The 24,848-nt window shown below is 36.6% G+C and overlaps 1 protein-coding gene across 1 annotated transcript in view; it reads right to left on the bottom strand.

Annotated features, from left to right (window-relative positions):
- rims2b (regulating synaptic membrane exocytosis 2b) overlaps positions 1-24,848 on the bottom strand; it is a 217,864-nt gene that overhangs the window by 114,952 nt on the left and 78,064 nt on the right. The window contains exon 10 of the mRNA XM_052471751.1: positions 13,137-13,290. Within this exon, the coding sequence (XP_052327711.1) occupies positions 13,137-13,290 (154 nt within the window). The remainder of the gene's footprint in view (positions 1-13,136; positions 13,291-24,848) is intronic.

Below are 24,848 nucleotides of genomic sequence, written 5' to 3'. Positions count from 1 at the left end.
ATAGACCTATATACCTATAGACCTATATACCTAAAGACCTATAGACCCATAGACCTATATACCTATAGACCTATAGACCTATAGACCTATAGACCTATATACCTATAGACCTATATACCTACAGACCTATAGACCCATAGACCTATAGACCTATATACCTATAGACCTATAGACCTATAGACCTATAGACCTATAGACCTATATACCTATAGACCTATAGACCTATAGACCTATAGACCTATAGACCTATAGACCTATAGACCTATATACCTATAGACCTATAGACCTATAGACCTATATACCTATATACCTATAGACCTATATACCTAAAGACCTATAGACCTATATACCTATAGACCTATATACCTAAAGACCTATAGACCTATATACCTATAGACCTATATACCTAAAGACCTATAGACCTATATACCTATAGACCTATATACCTAAAGACCTATAGACCTATATACCTATAGACCTATATACCTAAAGACCTATAGACCTATATACCTATAGACCTATATACCTAAAGACCTATAGACCTATATACCTATAGACCTATATACCTAAAGACCTATAGACCTATATACCTATAGACCTATAGAGTGCCTTGCAAAAGTATTCATCCCCTTGGCGTTTTTCCTATTTTGTTGCATTACAACCTGTAATTTAAATGGATTTTTATTTGGATTTCATCTAATGGATATACGCAAAATAGTCGAAATTGGTGAAGTGAAATGAAAATAATAACTTCTTTCAAAAAACAAACAAAAATAAACGGACAAGTGAGGCGTGCATAGGTACTCACCCCTTTGCTATGAAGCCCCTAAATAAGATATTGCGCAATCAATTACCTTCAGAAGTCACATCATTAGTTAAATAAAGTGCACCTGTGTGCAATCTGATCTCAGTATATATACAGTTGAAGTCAGAAGTTTACATACACCTTAGCCAAATACATTTAAACTCAGTTGTTCACAATTCCTGACATTTAATCCTCGCAAAAATTCCCTGTCTTAGGTCAGTTAGGACCTCCACTTTATTTTAAGAATGTGAAATGTCAGAATAATAGTAGAGAGAATGATTTATTTCAGCTTTTATTTCTTTCATCACATTCCCAGTGGGTCAGAAGTGTACATACACTCAATTAGTATTTGGTAGCATTGCCTTTAAATTGTTTAAAACTTGGGTCAAATGATTCGGGTAGCCTTCCAGAAGCTTCTCACAATAAGCTGGGTGAATTTTGGCCCATTCCTCCTGACAGAGCTGGTGTAACTGAGTCAGGTTTATAGGCCTCTTTGTTCGCACACGCTCATTCAGTTCTGCCTGCAAATTTTTATATAGGATTGAGGTCTGGGCTTTGTGATGGCCACTCCAATACCTTGACTTTGTTGCCCTTATGCCATTTTGCCCATGATGCCATCTATTTTGTAAAGTGCACCAGTCCCTCCCACAGCAAAGCACCCACACAACATGATGCTGCCATCCCCGTGCTTCACGGTTGGGATGGTGTTCTTCGGCTTGCAAGCCTCCCCCTTTTTCCTCCAAACATAAAGAAAGTCATTATGGCCAAAAAGTTATATTTTTGTTTCATCTGAACAGAGGACATTTCTCCAAAAAGTACAATCTTTGTCCCCATGTTCAGTTGCAAACCGTAGTCTTGCTTTTTTATGCCGGGTTTGGGGCAGTGGCTTCTTCCTTGCTGAGTGGCCTTTCAGGTTATGTCGATGTAGGACTCGTTTTACTGTGGATATAAATACCTTTGTACCTGTTTCCTCCAGCATCTTAACAAGGTCCTTTGCTGATGTTCTGGCATTGATTTGCACTTTTCGCACCAAAGTACATTCATCTCGAGGAGACAGAACACGTCTCCTTCCTGAGTGGTTTGACAGCTGCGTGATCCCATGGTGTTTATACTTGCGTACTATTGTTTGTACAGATGAATGTGGTACCTTCAGGCATTTGGAAATTGCTCCCAAGGATGAACCAGACTTGTGGATGTCTACAATTGTTATTCTGAGGTCTTGGCTGATTTCTTTAGATTTTCCCATGATGTCAAGCAAAGAGGCACTGAGTTCGAAGGTAGGCCTTGAAATACATCCACGGGTACACCTCCAATTGACTCAAATGATGTCAATTAGTCTATCAGAAGCTTCTAAAGCCATGACATAATTTTCTGGAATTTTCCAAGCTGTTTAAAGGCATAGTCAACTTAGTGTATGTAAACTTTTGACCCACTGGAATTGTGATTCAGTGAATTATAAGTGAAATAATCTGTCTGTAAACAATTGTTGGAAAAATTACTTGTCATGCACAAAGTAGACTTCCCATCCAACTTGTCAAAACTGTAGTTTGTTAACATGAAATTTGTGGAGTGGTTGAAAAACTAGATTTAATGACTCCAACTTAAGTGTATGTAAACTTCCGACTTTAACTGTAGACCTGTTCTGAAAGGCCCCAGAGTCTGCAACACAACTAAGCAAGGGGCACCACCAAGCAAGCGGCACTATGAAGACCAAGGAGCTCTCCAAACTGTTCAGGAACAAAGTTGTGGAGAAGTACTATAAAGAAATATCTGAAGCTTTGAACATTCCACGGAGCACCATTAAATCCATTATAAAAAAAATGGAAAGAATATGGCACCACAACAAACCTGCCAAGAGAGGGCTGCCCACAAAAAACTCACGTACCAGGCAAGGAGAGCATTATTTAGAGAGGTAACAAAGTGTCATGACGTTGGCCTGGGGGGTAGGTTTATTACAGTCATAAATACCTCTTTCCCCCTTTTTCCTCTCTCTACCCTACTGAGGTTACATTTGCAAAAAAAACTTGGTTAACATAGAGATTCTAAAAACGTCAGAAGGTAGGGGGAAATTAACTTTACTACTTAATGAATATGATGTCATTTCGGTTGTCATCTGAGACATTCTCATCAATGATAAGATGACAAACTCTACAGTGGAAAGTCTACACATCAGAGTTATCGGATTCACATGAAATTGTTGTTCAATTTAAATGTTTGAATATGAAATTAGTTGTGATGGGATGAAATGTGATTTTAGCTTCTAAAATGTGAAATCTGGGTTCTCATAAGATAGGGTTCTGCTCCATCAGTGGCCTGCCCCTTGATGACAATATAACCTCCTGTTCCGAGGATGTAGGACGACGGTCCGATGTCAGAATGGTTCAGATAATAACTACAGAATTAAGCTAACATCAGCGTGAGCTTTGGTTGCGAAAGGTATGAACTTTGAACTCTTTATCACTACAGAAGTGATACCTCCTAGCCGTTGAGTTAACAACAGCAGATGCAACGAGGGTTAGGAAGGAACAGACAGGGTATCCCGTCTATCACCCAACGATGTTACTACAACGGTATCCGCAACACGGCCTTCCATCTACCACCAACCTACCAAAGCGCAGCTCAGAGTAAATATTTATTGCATTTTCCTTTTCCAAATGGGCGGTAATTTAAAATTAATCAGATACTGTATTTACGATAGAACAGCTTCTCCCTGTGTCCCTCAGTCTTCCCGATCTTTCACTCAAACCCAGCCCTTTTCTTTTGTGTAACAAGCTGTCATATCTGTTCCGCCCGCCAGGGACGTTTTCCTTTATGACGTAATTTATAATCAAGTTATGATTTAATTATGTGTATGTGTAATTCTGTGTGATTGGTTAGGTATTTAGTAAATAAATAATTAAATCCAATTTTGTATTGCTGATTCAAATTGTTGGCCAGGTGCAGATAACCAAGAAAATACAACTTTCAGATGAGACTGAATTAAGACGACGATTGATATTGACTGATATTGATGTAAAATATTACTAGGTCTTTAAGAGTTTATTTGGAAGATAGCAGCTCTATAAATACTATTTTGTGGTGCCCGACTCTCTAGTTAATTACATTTACATGATTAGCTCAATCAGGTGAATTAATTTTATAGAATAGCATGTTGTCACGACTTCCGCCGAGGTTGGCTCTCCTGCCCGTTCAGGCGGTGCTCGGCAGTCGTCGTCACCGTCCTACGAGCCACTACCGATCCCTTTTCGTGTATCTGTTGGTTTTGTCTGATTGGTTTCACCTGTGTGTTGTTTAGTTTATTAGTGTCTGTATATATAGTAGGTTGTCCCGCTCTTGTTTTGTGTGGGATTGTTTATTTGTCATCTATGTCTGTCGGTGTATCTTGTGTTCTTGTTCTCCGGTTCGTCTTTTATCCTGTGTTGGATTGTTCACCCTGTGTGTATTGGGTTGACCGTGTTTCTTGTTCACCGGAGAATAAACTTTCATATCGCTATCTGCTCTCTGCGCCTGATTCCACCCACCTTGATTAGACGTGACAGAATCCCGCACCACCCATGGAATCAGCAGGAGCAGCAGCGTCTCCTCTCCCATCGATGGAGGAGAGGGTCCTCCATCATACCAGCGTGATTCACCAGATTGGTTCTGCTATGGACCAAATGATGGAAAGAATGGATCGATGGGAGAGGAGTGGCCTCCCCACCTCATCTCTAGCAACCCCTTCTCCAGCACCTACTGTTTCTGCGACCACATCTGGCTCCGGGGCTCTTCGGGTGACACTCCCACGGGAGTATGACGGATCGGCGGCTGGGTGCCAGGGTTTCCTCCTTCAACTGGAACTATACCTGGCTACCGTGCGTCCTGATCCCTCTGGAGAGGAGAGTGTGTGCGCCCTAGTCTCCTGCTTGACTGGGCAAGCCCTCGAGTGGGCCAACGCAGTGTGGAATGGTCCCGACTCGGCTAAGAATAATTACCCAGAGTTTACCCGCCGATTCCGAGCTGTTTTTGACCATCCACCTGCGAGGAGACGAGGAGCGTACAGGATTTTGCTTTAGAGTTTAGGACTTTGGCAGCAGGAGCAGGATGGAACGACAGGGCCTTGATTGATCATTTTAGATGTAGTCTCAGGGAGGACCACGCAGGGAGCTGGCATGTCGGGACACAACATTCACACTGGATGGACTTATCGATCTGGCTATCCGTCTCGACAACCTGCTGGCTGCTCGCGGGGGTTCGGATCAGGTCTTGTCATTTCCTATCCCCAGCCCCCCTGTCCCTATCCCTATGGAATTAGGAGGTACGGCTTCGAGGGGGGCCGGAGGAGGAGTGTCCTCCTGCACCAGTTGTGGTCGACGAGGGCACACGTCCGACCGGTGCTGGAGGAACTCGTCTAGGAGTCGGGAGAACAGGCAGAACACTGCTCGATCACCCCAGGTGAGTAAGCACCAGACTCATTCAGAGCTTCCTGTCGGTCATGTGTTTGTATTGATTTCTTTCCCTGGGTTTTCCCCCTCTCTACAGCATAAGGCGCTAGTCGATTCAGGCGCAGCTGGGAATTTTATGGATCGTGGGCTTGCCTTAAGGCTAGGGATTCCCCTGGTGTCGTTAGATCGACCTTTCCCCGTGCACTCCTTAGATAGCCGACCATTAGGGTCAGGAGTAATTAGGGAGGCTACGGTGCCACTGGACATGGTAACGCAGGGTGATCATAAGGAGCAGATTAGCCTGTTCCTTATAGATTCACCTGCGTTTCCAGTGGTGTTGGGGATTCCCTGGTTAGCTCAACACAACCCGGTGATTTCCTGGCGACAGGGGCTCTTAAGGGTTGGTCAGAGGAGTGTTCAGGTAGGTGTATAGTAGTTGCCGTTGGTGCGACGACGGTGGAGAGTCCAGACCAAGTTTCCACCGTGCGCATTACCTCTGAATATGCCTATTTGGCTATCGCCTTTAGTAAAGGGAAGGCGACCCAATTACCACCTCATCGTCTAGAGGACTGCGCGATAAATAATAATAATAATAATAATATATGCCATTTAGCAGACGCTTTTATCCAAAGCGACTTACAGTCATGTGTGCATACATTCTACGTATGGGTGGTCCCGGGGATCGAACCCACTACCCTGGCGTTACAAGCGCCATGCTCTACCAACTGAGCTACAGAAGGATAAACCTTCTGGAAAACGCTGCACTTCCTAGGAGTCACGTGTATCCATTGTCCCAGGAGGAGACAGTTGCGATGGAAACATATGTTTCTGAATCGCTGGGACAGGGGTACATTCAGCCCTCCATATCACCCGTCTCCTCGAGTTTATTTTTTGTGAAGAAGAAGGATGGAGGTCTGTGTCCGTGTATTGATTATAGAGGTCTAAATTCCATCACAGTGTGTTGTTTAGTTTATTAGTGTCTGTATATATAGTAGGTTGTCCCGCCCTTGTTTTGTGCGGGATTGTTTATTTGTCATCTATGTCTGTCGGTGTATCTTGTGTTCTTGTTCTCCGATTCGTCTTTTATCCTGTGTTGGATTGTTCACCCTGTGTGTATTGGGTTGACCGTGTTTCTTGTTCACCGGAGAATAAACTTTCATATCGCTATCTGCGCCTGATTCCACCCACTTTGATTAGACGTGACACACGTATTATCACTTAATCCGGCATAGCCAAAGACACGACAATAGAGACCAAAACGGAGATTAGAGTATCTGTCCATTGGACCACTTTAAGCCATAGACTCCACAGAGCTGGGCTTTACGGAAGAGTGTCCAGAAAAAAATAAGCAAACATGTTTGGTGTTCGCCAAAAGGCATATGGGAGACTCCCCAAACATATGGAAGAAGGCATCCATGGTGAGAGTCTTTAGAACCCTTTTCTGTTTGGTTGTCAGTGATTTTCTTTGTTAGTTCACTTTGTTGTGAGCGACATTTTGAGTTTGTTTTGTGGGAACGTAACAAAATGGGTGCTCGTCCAGGATCTTGTTTCCCCGGAGTATGGTAGTCACTCTAGTCATTTTCTCTGAAGCTCCACTGTTGGTGGAATAATTTTGAAAGTTGCATGAACAAACAAAGTAATAAAATAAAAAATTAAGTCAGTAAAGCATTTTTTGAAAACCCTACATGGGACAATCTAGATAAATGTACAAAGTGAATCTGCTTGTCATTGCAAAGCATTATGACATCAAGGTGGCATCTGGCCATCCAAAAGCAGTAGTCAGAGTTGATCGTGTTGCTTTGGTGGAGGAGGAAATCTTGACGGAGAGGGAGGTTGATGAAATCCTGCCGGAGAGGAAGGTTGATGATATCCTGCCGGAGAGGGAGGTTGATGAAATGGGTCCTACGGGTGGTAGAGTACATCCTGTAGATGTGCCACTAGGGGAGTTAGAACGAAAGACAAAGTTGAAGCAATGAAAATTTGAGCTCGAGCACAGGGAAAGAGAAAAAGAACTAGAGTGTGCAGCCAGACTAGAACAAGAAGAAGAAGAAGAACAGGCAGCCAGACTAGAACAAGAAGAATGTGCAGCCAGACTAGAACAAGAAGAATGTGCAGCCAGACTAGAACCAGAAGAATGTGCAGCCAGACTAGAACAAGAAGAATGTGCAGCCAGACTAGAACAAGAAGAATGTGCAGCCAGACTAGAACAAGAAGAATGTGCAGCCAGACTAGAACAAGAACAATAAGAATGTGCAGCCAGACTAGAACAAGAAGAATGTGGAGCCAGACTAGAACAAGAAGAATGTTCAGCCAGACTAGAACAAGAAGAATGTGCAGCCAGTACTGTATGGACAACCACTACAGTCTGTTGGTACTGTATAGACAACCATTATAGTCTGTTGGTACTGTATAGACAACCACTATAGTCTGTTGGTACTGTATAGACAACCACTATAGTCTGTTGGTACTGTATAGACAACCACTATAGTCTGTTGGTACTGTATAGACAACCATTATAGTCTGTTGGTACTGTATAGACAACCACTATAGTCTGTTGGTACTGTATAGACAACCACTATAGTCTGTTGGTACTGTATAGACAACCACTATTGTCTGTTGGTACTGTACTGTATAGACAACCACTATAGTCTGTTGGTACTGTATTGACAACCACTATAGTCTGTTAGTACTGTATAGACATTTACATTTACATTTAAGTCATTTAGCAGCCGCTCTTATCCAGAGCGACTTACAAATTAGACAACCACTATTGTCTGTTGGTACTGTAGAGACAACCACTATAGTCTGTTGGTACTGTATAGACAACCACTATAGTCTGTTGGTACTGTATAGACAACCACTATAGTCTGTTGGTACTGTATAGACAACCACTATAGTCTGTTGGTACTGTACTGTATCGAGAACCACTATAGTCTGTTGGTACTGTATAGACAACCACTATAGTCTGTTGGTACTGTATAGACAACCACTATAGTCTGTTGGTACTGTATAGACAACCACTATAGTCTGTTGGTACTGTATAGACAACCACTATAGAGTCTGTTGGTACTGTACTGTATAGACAACCACTATAGTCTGTTGGTACTGTATAGACAACCACTATAGTCTGTTGGTACTGTACTGTATAGACAACCACTATAGTCTGTTGGTACTGTACTGTATAGACAACCACTATAGTCTGTTGGTACTGTACTGTATCGAGAACCACTATAGTCTGTTGGTACTGTAGAGACAACCACTATAGTCTGTTGGTACTGTATAGACAACCACTATAGTCTGTTGGTACTGTATAGACAACCACTATAGTCTGTTGGTACTGTATAGACAACCACTATAGTCTGTTGGTACTGTATAGACAACCACTATAGAGTCTGTTGGTACTGTACTGTATAGACAACCACTATAGTCTGTTGGTACTGTATAGACAACCACTATAGTCTGTTGGTACTGTATAGACAACCACTATAGTCTGTTGGTACTGTATAGACAACCACTATAGTCTGTTGGTACTGTATAGACAACCACTATAGTCTGTTGGTACTGTATAGACAACCACTATAGTCTGTTGGTACTGTATAGACAACCACTATAGTCTGTTGGTACTGTATAGACAACCACTATAGTCTGTTGGTACTGTATAGACAACCACTATAGTCTGTTGGTACTGTATAGACAACCACTATAGTCTGTTGGTACTGTATAGACAACCACTATAGTCTGTTGGTACTGTATAGACAACCACTATAGAGTCTGTTGGTACTGTATAGACAACCACTATAGTCTGTTGGTACTGTATAGACAACCACTATAGAGTCTGTTGGTACTGTATAGACAACCACTATAATCTGTTGGTACTGTACTGTATCGAGAACCACCATAGTCTGTTGGTACTGTATAGACAACCACTATAGAGTCTGTTGGTACTGTACTGTATAGACAACCACTATAGTCTGTTGGTACTGTATAGACAACCACTATAGTCTGTTGGTACTGTATAGACAACCACTATAGAGTCTGTTGGTGCTGTATAGACAACCACTATAATCTGTTGGTACTGTACTGTATCGAGAACCACTATAGTCTGTTGGTACTGTATAGACAACCACTATAGTCTGTTGGTACTGTATAGACAACCACTATAGAGTCTGTTGGTACTGTATAGACAACCACTATAGAGTCTGTTGGTACTGTATAGACAACCACTATAGTCTGTTGGTACTGTATAGACAACCACTATAGTCTGTTGGTGCTGTATAGACAACCACTATAGTCTGTTGGTACTGTATAGACAACCACTATAGTCTGTTGGTACTGTATAGACAACCACTATAGTCTGTTGGTACTGTATAGACAACCACTATTGTCTGTTGGTACTGTATAGACAACCACTATAGTCTGTTGGTACTGTACTGTATAGACAACCACTATAGTCTGTTGGTACTGTATTGACAACCACTATAGTCTGTTAGTACTGTATAGACAACCACTATAGTCTGTTGGTACTGTATAGACAACCACTATAGTCTGTTGGTACTGTATAGACAACCACTATAGTCTGTTGGTACTGTATAGACAACCACTATAGTCTGTTGGTACTGTATAGACAACCACTATAGTCTGTTGGTACTGTATAGACAACCACTATAGTCTGTTGGTACTGTATAGACAACCACTATAGAGTCTGTTGGTGCTGTACTGTATAGACAACCACTATAGTCTGTTGGTACTGTACTGTATAGACAACCACTATAGAGTCTGTTGGTGCGGTACTATATAGACAACCACTATAGAGTCTGTTGGTACTGTACTGTATCGAGAACCACTATAGTCTGTTGGTACTGTAGAGACAACCACTATAGTCTGTTGGTACTGTATAGACAACCACTATAGTCTGTTGGTACTGTATAGACAACCACTATAGTCTGTTGGTACTGTATAGACAACCACTATAGAGTCTGTTGGTGCTGTATAGACAACCACTATAATCTGTTGGTACTGTACTGTATCGAGAACCACTATAGTCTGTTGGTGCTGTATAGACAACCACTATAGTCTGTTGGTACTGTATAGACAACCACTATAGAGTCTGTTGGTACTGTATAGACAACCACTATAGTCTGTTGGTACTGTATAGACAACCACTATAGTCTGTTGGTACTGTATAGACAACCACTATAGTCTGTTGGTACTGTATAGACAACCACTATAGTCTGTTGGTACTGTACTGTATAGACAACCACTATAGTCTGTTGGTACTGTATACACAACCACTATCGTCTGTTGGTTCTAACTATCTCCTGGGGATGTAGGGGAGGTGACCAGAGCTCAAAGGCCAATCAGGAGGACTATCTCTTGGGGAGGTGAGTGAGGTTACCAGAGCTCAGAGGCCAATCAGGAGGACTATCTCTTGGGGAGGTGAGTGAGGTTACCAGAGCTCAGAGGCCAATCAGGAGGACTATCTCTTGGGGAGGTGAGTGAGGTTACCAGAGCTCAGAGGCCAATCAGGAGGACTATCTCTTGGGGATGTAGAGGAGGTGACCATAGCTCAGAGGCCAATCAGGAGGACTATCTCTTTGGGAGGTGAGTGAGGTGACCAGAGCTCAGAGGCCAATCAGGAGGACTATCTCTTGGGGATGTAGAGGAGGTGACCATAGCTCAGAGGGGAGGTGGGGGAAGCATCACATAACCATGGAGACAAGGTTATGGGTGTGGTGTCTGGGGGAGATGGTTATGTGTGTTGTGCTGGGAGAGATATGGTTAGGTTTATGATTATGGTGAAGAAATGGCTAGGTGTGTGGTGATAGTGGAGACATGGTTAGGTGTGGTGCTGGTGGGGACATGGTTAGGTGTGGTGATAGTGGAGACATGGTTAGGTGTGGTGCTGGTGGGGACATGGTTAGGTGTGGTGCTGGTGGGGACATGGTTAGGTGTGTGGTGATAGAGACATGGTTAGGTGTGGTGCTGGTGGGGACATGGTTAGGTGTGTGGTGATAGAGACATGGTTAGGTGTGTGGTGATAGAGACATGGTTAGGTGTGGTGCTGGTGGGGACATGGTTAGGTGTGTGGTGCTGGTGGGGACATGGTTAGGTGTGGTGCTGGTGGAGACATGGTTAGGTGTGTGGTGATAGTGGAGACATGGTTAGGTGTGGTGCTGCTAGAGATATGGTTAGGTGTGTGGTGATAGTGGAGACATGGTTAGGTGTGTGGTGCAGGTGCTGGTTGAGACATGGTTAGGTGTGGTGCTGCTAGAGACATGGTTAGGTGTGGTGCTGGTGGGGACATGGTTAGGTGTCTGGTGATAGTGGAGACATGGTTAGGTGTGTGGTGATAGTGGAGACATGGTTAGGTGTCTGGTGCAGGTGCTGGTGGAGACATGGTTAGGTATGGTGCTGGTGGGGACATGGTTAGGTGTGTGGTGATAGTGGAGACATGGTTAGGTGTGTGGTGATAGTGGAGACATGGTTAGGTGTGGTGCTGGTTGAGACATGGTTAGGTGTGTGGAGCAGGTGCTAGTTGAGACATGGTTAGGTGTGTGGTGATAGTGGAGACATGGTTAGGTATGGTGCTGGTGGGGACATGGTTAGGTGTGGTGATAGTGGAGACATGGTTAGGTGTGGTGATAGTGGAGACATGGTTAGGTGTGGTGATAGTGGAGACATGGTTAGGTGTGGTGATAGTGGAGACATGGTTAGGTGTGGTGCTGGTGGGGACATGGTTAGGTGTGTGGTGATAGTGGAGACATGGTTAGGTGTCTGGTGCAGGTGCTGGTGGAGACATGGTTAGGTATGGTGCTGGTGGGGACATGGTTAGGTGTGTGGTGATAGTGGAGACATGGTTAGGTGTGGTGATAGTGGAGACATGGTTAGGTGTGTGGTGATAGTGGAGACATGGTTAGGTGTGGTGCTGGTGGGGACATGGTTAGGTGTGTGGTGATAGTGGAGACATGGTTAGGTGTGGTGCTGGTTGAGACATGGTTAGGTATGGTGCTGGTGGGGACATGGTTAGGTGTGTGGTGCTGGTGGAGACATGGTTAGGTGTGTGGTGCTGGTGGAGACATGGTTAGGTGTGGTGCTGGTGGGGACATGGTTAGGTGTGTGGTGATAGTGGAGACATGGTTAGGTGTGTGATGCAGGTGCTGGTGGAGACATAGTTAGGTGTGGTGCTGGTGGGGACATGGTTAGGTGTGTGGTGATAGTGGAGACATGGTTAGGTGTGTGGTGATAGTGGAGACATGGTTAGGTGTGTGGTGATAGTGGAGACATGGTTAGGTGTGTGGTGATAGTGGAGACATGGTTAGGTGTGTGGTGATAGTGGAGACATGGTTAGGTGTGGTGCTGGTGGGGACATGGTTAGGTGTGGTGCTGGTGGGGACATGGTTAGGTGTGTGGTGACAGTGGAGACATGGTTAGGTGTGTGGTGATAGTGGAGACATGGTTAGGTGTGGTGCTGGTGGAGACATAGTTAGGTGTGGTGCTGGTGGGGACATGGTTAGGTGTGGTGCTGGTGGGGACATGGTTAGGTGTGTGGTGACAGTGGGGACATGGTTAGGTGTGGTGGGGACATGGTTAGGTGTGTGGTGATAGTGGAGACATGGTTAGGTGTGGTGCTGGTGGGGACATGGTTAGGTGTGGTGGGGACATGGTTAGGTGTGTGGTGATAGTGGAGACATGGTTAGGTGTGGTGCTGGTGGGGACATGGTTAGGTGTGTGGTGGTGCTAGAGACATGGTTAGGTGTCTGGTGCAGGTGCTGGTGGAGACATGGTTAGGTATGGTGCTGGTGGGGACATGGTTAGGTGTGTGGTGATAGTGGAGACATGGTTAGGTGTATGATGCAGATGCTGGTGGAGACATAGTTAGGTGTGTGTTGCTGGTGCTGGTGGAGACCTACTCTGTAACCTTCTAGTGGGGCTCTCTCCCGACAGCAGTTTCCTCTGTGTGTAGGGTGAGGGGTTGGGCATTGCCAAGAAGGATACATCGTGGGTTTGCAACTTGTACCAGTGGGCTGTGTCATCCATCAAGGCTGTCTCCAGGTTTATGAGGATCTGACAACACAATACATGTGTTCACTGACTTAGCAGAAGAGATAACAGACCCTGTAAAACATGTGATCCAGATAGAAACGTTGGACTGATGCTCTCTTCAGCCAAAGATCGAAGATAATGAGTTATAATTATAAAATTGTAGGAGAGAAATAAAATTCCAAATACACATCTAACCCAAAGTCTAAATCTACAAAGACTATCTCTGTATCATTTGTAAAACTGAGAACATTCTGTACATCCTAGTGTAGATACTTGAATCGTGATCGGACGATGTATTAGTTCTGTTGTGTTATGTCAGATTATGTTATATTACATTGTTATGTTAAATTATATGATGTTATGTAATATATGTTACATTATTTTTTTAAACTTCATTTAACTAGGGAAGTCAGTTAATTAAGAACAAATTCTTATTTTCAATGATGGCCTAGGAACAGTGGGTTAACTGCCTGTTCAGGGGCAGAAGGACAGATTTGTACCTTGTCAGCTCGGGGGTTTGAACTTGCAACCTACCAGTTACTAGTCCATTACATTTTGTTAATTGACATCATTTTATTTTATGTTAACTTATGTAATATTATGTTACATTATATTATGTTAAGTTTGGTTACATTGTTACGATATATTATGCTACATTATGTTTAGTTAAATTGTTATATTACATTGTGTTATTTTACATTATGTTATGTTACATAATGTTACGTTATGTAACATTTTGTTATATTATCATATATTATGTTATGTTCAGTTAAATTATGTTATAGTATGTTAGGTTACATTATCTTATATTATATTATGTTATGTTAGTTTATATTACATGATCTTATATTATATTATGTTATGTTAGTTTATATTACATGATCTTATATTATATTATGTTATGTTAGTTTATATTACATTATCTTATATTATATTATGTTATGTTAGTTTATATTACATTATCTTATATTATATTATGTTATGTTAGTTTATATTACATTATCTTATATTATATTATGTTATGTTAGTTTATATTACATTATCTTATATCATATTATGTTATGTTAGTTTATATTACATTATATTATATTATGTTATGTTAGTTTATATTACATTATCTTATATTATGTTATGTTAGTTTATATTACATTATCTTATATTATGTTATGTTAGTTTATATTACATTATCTTATATTATGTTATGTTAGTTTATATTACATTATCTTATATTATGTTACTTTATTGGACATTATGTTGTGTTGTGTTATGCTATGTTATTTTACTTTATGTTTCATTATATTACGTTATGGGACATTGTTATTTTAAGTAATTATGTTATGTTATGTTACGTTATGTTTTTACATTGAGTTTTGTTATATTATTTTATATTATGTTAAGTTAAGTTATGGTATGTTATGTTACGTTAAATAACGTAATATTACGTTATGTGGAATTATGTAAAGTTACATTATTTAATGTTATGTTACATTTATATATATATACAAGTTTTGTTATATTATGTTATGTTATATTATGTAATGTAAGTTCTGTTATATTATGTTGTGTTATATTATGTAATGTAAGTTCTGTTATATTATGTAATGTAAGTTCTGTTATATTATGTTATGTTATATTATGTAATGTAAGTTCTGTTATATTATGTAATGTAAGTTCTGTTATATTATGTTATGTTATATTATGCTACATCATGTTATGTTATGTTTTTCCATATATGTTATTTTACATTATGTTATGTTGTATTATTTTATGTTATGCTGTGTTACATTATGATATGTAACATTCTGTTGTGTTACGCTATATGTTATGTGACATGTTATGTTACATTACGTTATGTTACATTACATTATGTTATTTCACATGATGTTATGTTATATTATATTACTTTAATTTATGTTGTTTTACATTATGCTATATTATGTTACATTATGTTATTTTCTGTTATGTTATGTTATATTATGTTACATTATGTTATTTTCTGTTATGTTATGTTAAGTTCTGTTATGTTATTTTATATTATGTTACATTTTATGTTATTTTCTGTTATGTTATGTTATATTATGTTACATTATGTTATTTTCTGTTATGTTATGTTAAGTTCTGTTATGTTATATTATATTATGCTACATTATGTTATATTACTTTAAGTTATGTTGTTTTACATTATGCTATTTTATGTTATGTTCTGTTACCTTATGTTATGTTGCATTATGTTATTTTCTGTTATGTTATGTTATATTATGTTACATTATGTTATTTTCTGTTATGTTATGTTAAGTTCTGTTATGTTATGTTATATTATGTTACATTATGTTATTTTCTGTTATGTTATGTTAAGTTCTGTTATGTTATGTTATATTATGTTACATTATGCTATTTTATGTTACGTTATGTTATGTTCTGTTACCTTATGTTATGTTGCATTATGTTATTTTCTGTTATGTTATGTTAAGTTCTGTTATGTTATGTTATATTATGCTACATTATGTTATATTACTTTAAGTTATGTTGTTTTACATTATGCTATTTTATGTTATGTTCTGTTACCTTATGTTATGTTGCATTATGTTACATTATATTTAGTGACGTTAATTTACATCAGGGTTAGGGTTAGGGTTGTATTGTGTTATGTGTTGTATTGTGTTATGTTTTGTTATATTATGTTGTGTTATGTTATGTTGTCTTTATTATGTTGTGTTGTGTTATATTATGTTGTGTTATGTTATGCTGTTTCATATTATGTTGTGTTATATTATGTTGTGTTATATTATGTTGTGTTGTGTAATATTATGTTGTGTTATATTATGTTATGTTGTGTTATTATGTTGTGTTATATTATATTATGTTGTGTTATTATGTTGTGTTATATTATATCATGTTGTGTTTATTATGGTGTGTTATGTTGTGTTATATTATGTTATGTTGTGTTATTATGATGTGTTATATTATATTATGTTGTGTTATGTTGTGTTATATTATGTTGTGTTATATTGTGCTGTGTTATATTGTGCTGTGTTATATTATGTTGTGTTATATTATGCTGTGTTATATTATGTTGTGTTATATTATGTTGTGTTATATTATGTTGTGTTATATTGTGCTGTGTTATATTGTGCTGTGTTATATTATGTTGTGTTATATTATGTTGTGTTATATTATGTTGTGTAATATTATGTTGTGTTTATTATGGTGTTATATTATGCTGTGTTATATTATGTTGTGTTATATTGTGCTGTGTTATATTATGTTGTGTTATATTATGCTGTGTTATATTATGTTGTATTATGTTGTGTTATATTATATTATGTTGTGTTATATTATGTTGTGTTATATTATGTTGTGTTATATTATGCTGTGTTATATTATGCTGTGTTATATTATGTTGTGTTATATTATGTTGTGTTATATTATGCTGTGTTATATTATGTTGTGTTATATTATGTTGTGTTATATTATGTTGTGTTATATTATGCTGTGTTATATTATGCTGTGTTATATTATGTTGTGTTATATTATGTTGTGTTATATTATGCTGTGTTATATTATGCTGTGTTATATTATGCTGTGTTATGTTATGCTGTGTTATATTATGCTGTGTTATATTATGCTGTGTTATATTATGCTGTGTTATATTATGCTGTGTTTATTATGTTGTGTTATATTATATTATGTTGTGTTATATTATGCTGTGTTATATTATGCTGTGTTATATTATGCTGTGTTATATTATGTTGTGTTATATTATGTTGTGTTGTGTTGTGTTATATTATGCTGTTATATTATGTTGTGTTGTATTATGTTGTTTCATATTATGTTGTGTTATATTATGATATAATATGTTGTGTTTATTACGTTGTGTTTATTATGTTGTGTTTATTACGTTGTGTTTTGTTATATTATATTGTGCTGTGTTATATTTGTCACGCCTTGGTCATTGTATTTTGTGTTTTTGTTATATGTTTGGGTAGGCCAGGGTGTGACATGGGTTTATATGTTGTTTTCGTATTGGTGTCTGTAGTATTTGGGATCGCGGCTGATTAGGGGTGTTGTATAGGCTTGGCTGCCTGAGGCGATTCTCAATTAGAGTCAGGTGCTTATCGTTGTCTCTGATTGGGAACCGTATTTAGGCAGCCTGAGTTTCGCTTTGTATTTCGTGGGTGTTTGTTCCTGTCTCTGTGTTGTAGTCACCAGATAGGCTGTAATTAGTTTCACGTTTCGTTCTGTTGTTTTTGTATTTAGTATCAGTTATTTCATGTACCGCGTTTTCTTTCATTAAAGTCATGAGTAACCAACACGCTGCATTTCGGTCCGACTCTCTTTCTTCAACAGACGAACGACGTTACAATATTATGCTGTGTTATATTATGTTGTGTTATATTATATCGTGTTATATTGTGCTGTTATATATTATGCTGTGTTATATTAGGTTGTGTTATATTATATCGTGTTATATTGTGCTGTGTTAAATTATGTTGTGTTAAATTATGCTGTGTTATATTATGTTGTGTTATATTATGTTGTGTTATATTATATTATGCTGTGTTATATTGTGCTGTGTTATATTATGTTGTGTTATATTATATTATGTTGTGTTATATTATATTATGCTATATTATGTTGTGTTATATTATATTATGTCGTGTTATATTATATTGTGTTGTGTTATATTATGCTGTTTTATATTATGCTGTGTTATATTATGTTGTGTTATATTGGGTTGTGTTACATTGTGCTGTGTCGTGTTGTGTTATATTGTGTTGTGTTATATTATGTTGTGTTATATTGTGTTGTGTTATATCATGCTGTGTTGTGTTGTGTTATATTATGCTGTGTTATATTATATTGTGTTGTGGTATATTATGCTGTGTTATATTATGCTGTGGTATATTATGCTGTGTTATGTTATGCTTTGTTATATTATGCTGTGTTATATTATGCTGTGTTATGTTATGCTTTGTTATATTATGCTGTGTTATATTATGCTGTGTTATGTTGTGTTGTGTTGTGCAGTGTTGTATTATATTATGCTGTGTTATATTATGATGTGTTATATTATGCTTTGTTTATTATGTTGTGTTGTGTTATATTATGTTGTGTTATATTATGTTGTGTTATATGGCTGAATTATCCCAGGACGCAAAGGGGAGGAATATGCTGTGTTTTGTTATATTATGCTGTGTTATATTATGTTGTGTTATATTATATTATGTTGTGTTATATTATGCTGTGTTATATTATATTGTGTTGTGTTATATTATGCTGTGTTATATTATGTTGTGTTATATTATGCTGTGTTATATTATGCTGTGTTATATTGTGTTGTGTTATGCTGTGTTATATTATGATGTGTTATATTATGCTGTGTTTATTATGTTGTGTTGTGTTATATTATGTTGTGTTATATTATGTTGTGTTATATTATGCTGTGTTGTGTTATATTATGCGGTGTTATATTATGTTGTGTTATATTATGATGTGTTATATTGTGCTGTGTTTATTATGGTGTGTTATATTGTGCTGTGTTTATTATGGTGTGTTATATTGTGCTGTGTTTATTATGGTGTGTTATATTGTGCTGTGTTTATTATGGTGTGTTATATTGTGCTGTGTTATATTATGCTGTGTTATATTATGTTGTGTTATATTATGATGTGTTATATTATGATGTGTTGTGTGATATTATGTTGTGTTTAATATGTTGTGCTGTGTTATATTAAGTTGTGTTTATTATGGTGTGTTATATTGTGCTGTGTTTATTATGGTGTGTTATAATGTGCTGTGTTATATTATGCTGTGTTATATTATGTTGCGTTATATTATGCTGTGTTGTGTTATATTATGTTGTGTTTATTATGGTGTGTTATATTGTGCTGTGTTTATTATGGTGTGTTATATTGTGCTGTGTTTATTATGGTGTGTTATATGACCAGGTGGTTACATCGCATCTCTGCATGTCTGGCAGACATATCAGTGTGGATGACGTTGATCACCACCTTATAGCTGAACCTCAGCAAGACGGAGCTCCTCTTCCTCCTGGGGATAGGACTGCCCGTTCCATGATCTCGTTATATCACGGTTGACAACTCCATTGTGTCCTCCTCCCAGAGCGCTAAGAACCTTGGCGTGATCCTGGACAACACCCTGTCGTTCTCAACTAACATCAAGGCGGTGTCCCGTTCCTGTAGGTTCATGCTCTACAACATCCGCAGAGTACGACCCTGCCTCACACAGGAATTATGTTGCAGGTCCTAATCCAGGCACTTGTCATCTCCCGTCTTGATTACTGCAATCGCTGTTGGCTGGGCTCCCTGCCTGTGCCATTAAACCCCTACAACTCATCCAGAACGCCGCAGCCCGTCTGGTGTTCAACCTTCCCAAGTTCTCTTATATCACCCCGCTCCTCCGTTCTCTCCACTGGCTTCCAGTTGAAGCTCGCATGTCCGCTACAAGACCATGGTGCTTTATTAGCTGTGAGGGGAACGGCACCTCAGTACCTCCAGGCTCTGATCAGGCCCTACACCCAAACAAGGGCACTGCGTTCATCCATTCTGGCCTGCTCGCCTCCCTACCACTGAGGAAGTACAGTTCCCGCTCAGCCCAGTAAAACTGTTCGCTGCTCTGCCCCCAATGGTGGAACAAACTCCCTCATATTACGCCAGGACAGCGGAGTCAATCACCACCTTCCGGAGTTTGAAACCCCACCTCTTCAAGGTTAATACCTAGGTTTATTAGGGTAAGTAATCCTTCTTATGGTGTGTTACCCCTAAAAAGATTTAGATGCACTATTGTAAGTGGCTGTTCCACTGGATGTCATAAGGTGTATGCACCAATTTGTAAGTCGCTCTGGATAAGAGCGTCTGCTAAATGACTTAAATGTAATGTAAATGTTATATTGTGCTGTGTTTATTATGGTGTGTTATATTGTGCTGTGTTATATTATGCTGTGTTGTATTATGTTGCGTTATATTATGCTGTGTTGTGTTATATTATGTTGTGTTATATTATGTTGTGTTATATTATGCTGTGTTATATTATATTGTGTTGTGTTATATTATGCTGTGTTATATTATGCTTTGTTATATTATGCTGTGGTATATTATGCTGTGGAATGTTATGCTTTGTTATATTATGCTGTGTTATATTATGCTGTGTTATGTTATGCTTTGTTATATTATGCTGTGTTATATTATGCTGTGTTATATTGTGTTGTGTTGTGCAGTGTTGTATTATATTATGCTGTGTTATATTATGATGTGTTATATTATGCTGTGTTTATTATGTTGTGTTGTGTTATATTATGTTGTGTTATATTATGTTGTGTTATATTATGCTGTGTTGTGTTATATTATGCTGTGTTATATTATGTTGTGTTATATTATATTATGTTGTGTTATATTATGCTGTGTTATATTATATTGTGTTGTGTTATATTATGCTGTGTTATATTATGTTGTGTTATATTATGCTGTGTTATATTATGCTGTGTTATATTGTGTTGTGTTATGCTGTGTTATATTATGATGTGTTATATTATGCTGTGTTTATATTATGTTGTGTTATATTATGTTGTGTTATATTATGTTGTGTTATATTATGCTGTGTTGTGTTATATTATGCGGTGTTATATTATGTTGTGTTATATTATGATGTGTTATATTGTGCTGTGTTTATTATGGTGTGTTATATTGTGCTGTGTTTATTATGGTGTGTTATATTGTGCTGTGTTTATTATGGTGTGTTATATTGTGCTGTGTTTATTATGGTGTGTTATATTGTGCTGTGTTATATTATGCTGTGTTATATTATGTTGTGTTATATTATGATGTGTTATATTATGATGTGTTGTGTGATATTATGTTGTGTTTAATATGTTGTGCTGTGTTATATTAAGTTGTGTTTATTATGGTGTGTTATATTGTGCTGTGTTTATTATGGTGTGTTATATTGTGCTGTGTTTATTATGGTGTGTTATATTGTGCTGTGTTATATTATGCTGTGTTATATTATGTTGCGTTATATTATGCTGTGTTGTGTTATATTATGTTGTGTTTATTATGGTGTGTTATATTGTGCTGTGTTTATTATGGTGTGTTATATTGTGCTGTGTTTATTATGGTGTGTTATATTGTGCTGTGTTTATTATGGTGTGTTATATTGTGCTGTGTTATATTATGCTGTGTTGTATTATGTTGCGTTATATTATATTATGTTGTGTTATATTATGTTGTGTTATATGATGCTGTGTTGTGTTATATTATGCTGTGTTATATTATGTTGTGTTATATTATATTATGTTGTGTTATATTATGCTGTGTTATATTATATTGTGTTGTGTTATATTATGCTGTGTTATATTATGTTGTGTTATATTATGCTGTGTTATATTATGCTGTGTTATATTATGCTGTGTTATATTATGTTGTGTTATATTATGATGTGTTATATTGTGCTGTGTTTATTATGGTGTGTTATATTGTGCTGTGTTTATTATGGTGTGTTATATTGTGCTGTGTTATATTATGCTGTGTTATATTATGTTGTGTTATATTATGTTGTGTTATATTATGCTGTGTTGTGTTATATTATGCTGTGTTATATTATATTGTGTTGTGTTATATTATGCTGTGTTATATTATGCTTTGTTATATTATGCTGTGTTATATTATGCTGTGTTATGTTATGCTTTGTTATATTATGCTGTGTTATATTATGCTGTGTTATATTGTGTTGTGTTGTGCAGTGTTGTATTATATTATGCTGTGTTATATTATGATGTGTTATATTATGCTGTGTTTATTATGTTGTGTTGTGTTATATTATGTTGTGTTATATTATGTTGTGTTATATTATGCTGTGTTGTGTTATATTATGCTGTGTTATATTATGTTGTGTTATATTATATTATGTTGTGTTATATTATGCTGTGTTATATTATGTTGTGTTGTGTTATATTATGTTGTGTTATATTATGTTGTGTTATATTATGTTGTGTTATATTATGCTGTGTTATATTGTGTTGTGTTATGCTGTGTTATATTATGATGTGTTATATTATGATGTGTTATATTATGTTGTGTTATATTATGTTGTGTTATATTATGTTGTGTTATATTATGCTGTGTTGTGTTATATTATGCGGTGTTATATTATGTTGTGTTATATTATGATGTGTTATATTGTGCTGTGTTTATTATGGTGTGTTATATTGTGCTGTGTTTATTATGGTGTGTTATATTGTGCTGTGTTTATTATGGTGTGTTATATTGTGCTGTGTTTATTATGGTGTGTTATATTGTGCTGTGTTATATTATGCTGTGTTATATTATGTTGTGTTATATTATGATGTGTTATATTATGATGTGTTGTGTGATATTATGTTGTGTTTAATATGTTGTGCTGTGTTATATTAAGTTGTGTTTATTATGGTGTGTTATATTGTGCTGTGTTTATTATGGTGTGTTATATTGTGCTGTGTTTATTATGGTGTGTTATAATGTGCTGTGTTATATTATGCTGTGTTATATTATGTTGCGTTATATTATGCTGTGTTGTGTTATATTATGTTGTGTTTATTATGGTGTGTTATATTGTGCTGTGTTTATTATGGTGTGTTATATTGTGCTGTGTTTATTATGGTGTGTTATATTGTGCTGTGTTTATTATGGTGTGTTATATTGTGCTGTGTTATATTATGCTGTGTTGTATTATGTTGCGTTATATTATGCTGTGTTGTGTTATATTATGTTGTGTTATATTATGTTGTGTTATATTATGCTGTGTTATATTATGTTGTGTTATATTATATTATGTTGTGTTATATTATGCTGTGTTATATTATATTGTGTTGTGTTATATTATGCTGTGTTATATTATGTTGTGTTATATTATGCTGTGTTATATTATGCTGTGTTATATTATGCTGTGTTATATTATGTTGTGTTATATTATGATGTGTTATATTGTGCTGTGTTTATTATGGTGTGTTATATTGTGCTGTGTTTATTATGGTGTGTTATATTGTGCTGTGTTATATTATGCTATGTTATATTATGTTGTGTTATATTATGTTGTGTTATATTATGCTGTGTTGTGTTATATTATGCTGTGTTATATTATGTTGTGTTATATTATATTATGTTGTGTTATATTATGCTGTGTTATATTATATTGTGTTGTGTTATATTATGCTGTGTTATATTATGTTGTGTTATATTATGCTGTGTTATATTATGCTGTGTTATATTATGCTGTGTTATATTGTGTTGTGTTATGCTGTGTTATATTATGATGTGTTATATTATGCTGTGTTTATTATGTTGTGTTGTGTTATATTATGTTGTGTTATATTATGTTGTGTTATATTATGTTGTGTTATATTATGCTGTGTTATATTGTGCTGTGTTTATTATGGTGTGTTATATTGTGCTGTGTTTATTATGGTGTGTTATATTGTGCTGTGTTTATTATGGTGTGTTATATTGTGCTGTGTTATATTATGCTGTGTTATATTATGTTGCGTTATATTATGCTGTGTTGTGTTATATTATGTTGTGTTTATTATGGTGTGTTATATTGTGCTGTGTTTATTATGGTGTGTTATATTGTGCTGTGTTTATTATGGTGTGTTATATTGTGCTGTGTTATATTATGTTGTGTTATATTGTGCTGTGTTATATTATGCTGTGTTGTGTTATATTATGTTGTGTTTATTATGGTGTGTTATATTGTGCTGTGTTTATTATGGTGTGTTATATTGTGCTGTGTTTATTATGGTGTGTTATATTGTGCTGTGTTTATTATGGTGTGTTATATTGTGTTGTGTTTATTATGGTGTGTTATATTGTGCTGTGTTTATTATGGTGTGTTATATTGTGCTGTGTTTATTATGGTGTGTTATATTGTGCTGTGTTATATTATGCTGTGTTATATTATGTTGTGTTATATTATGATGTGTTATATTATGATGTGTTGTGTGATATTATGTTGTGTTTAATATGTTGTGCTGTGTTATATTAAGTTGTGTTTATTATGGTGTGTTATATTGTGCTGTGTTTATTATGGTGTGTTATATTGTGCTGTGTTTATTATGGTGTGTTATATTGTGCTGTGTTATATTATGCTGTGTTATATTATGTTGCGTTATATTATGCTGTGTTGTGTTATATTATGTTGTGTTTATTATGGTGTGTTATATTGTGCTGTGTTTATTATGGTGTGTTATATTGTGCTGTGTTTATTATGGTGTGTTATATTGTGCTGTGTTTATTATGGTGTGTTATATTGTGCTGTGTTATATTGTGCTGTGTTGTATTATGTTGCGTTATATTATGCTGTGTTGTGTTTATTATGTTGTGTTATATTATGTTGTGTTATATTATGCTGTGTTGTGTTTATTATGTTGTGTTATATTATGTTGTGTTATATTGTGCTGTGTTATATTATGCTGTGTTGTGTTATATTATGTTGTGTTTATTATGGTGTGTTATATTGTGCTGTGTTTATTATGGTGTGTTATATTGTGCTGTGTTTATTATGGTGTGTTATATTGTGCTGTGTTTATT

This window comes from Oncorhynchus keta, chromosome 19 (assembly GCF_023373465.1).
Source record: "Oncorhynchus keta strain PuntledgeMale-10-30-2019 chromosome 19, Oket_V2, whole genome shotgun sequence".
NCBI lineage: Eukaryota > Metazoa > Chordata > Actinopteri > Salmoniformes > Salmonidae > Oncorhynchus > Oncorhynchus keta.
Note: the sequence above shows the minus strand (reverse complement) of the source record. Positions and strands in the feature narration are given on the sequence as shown.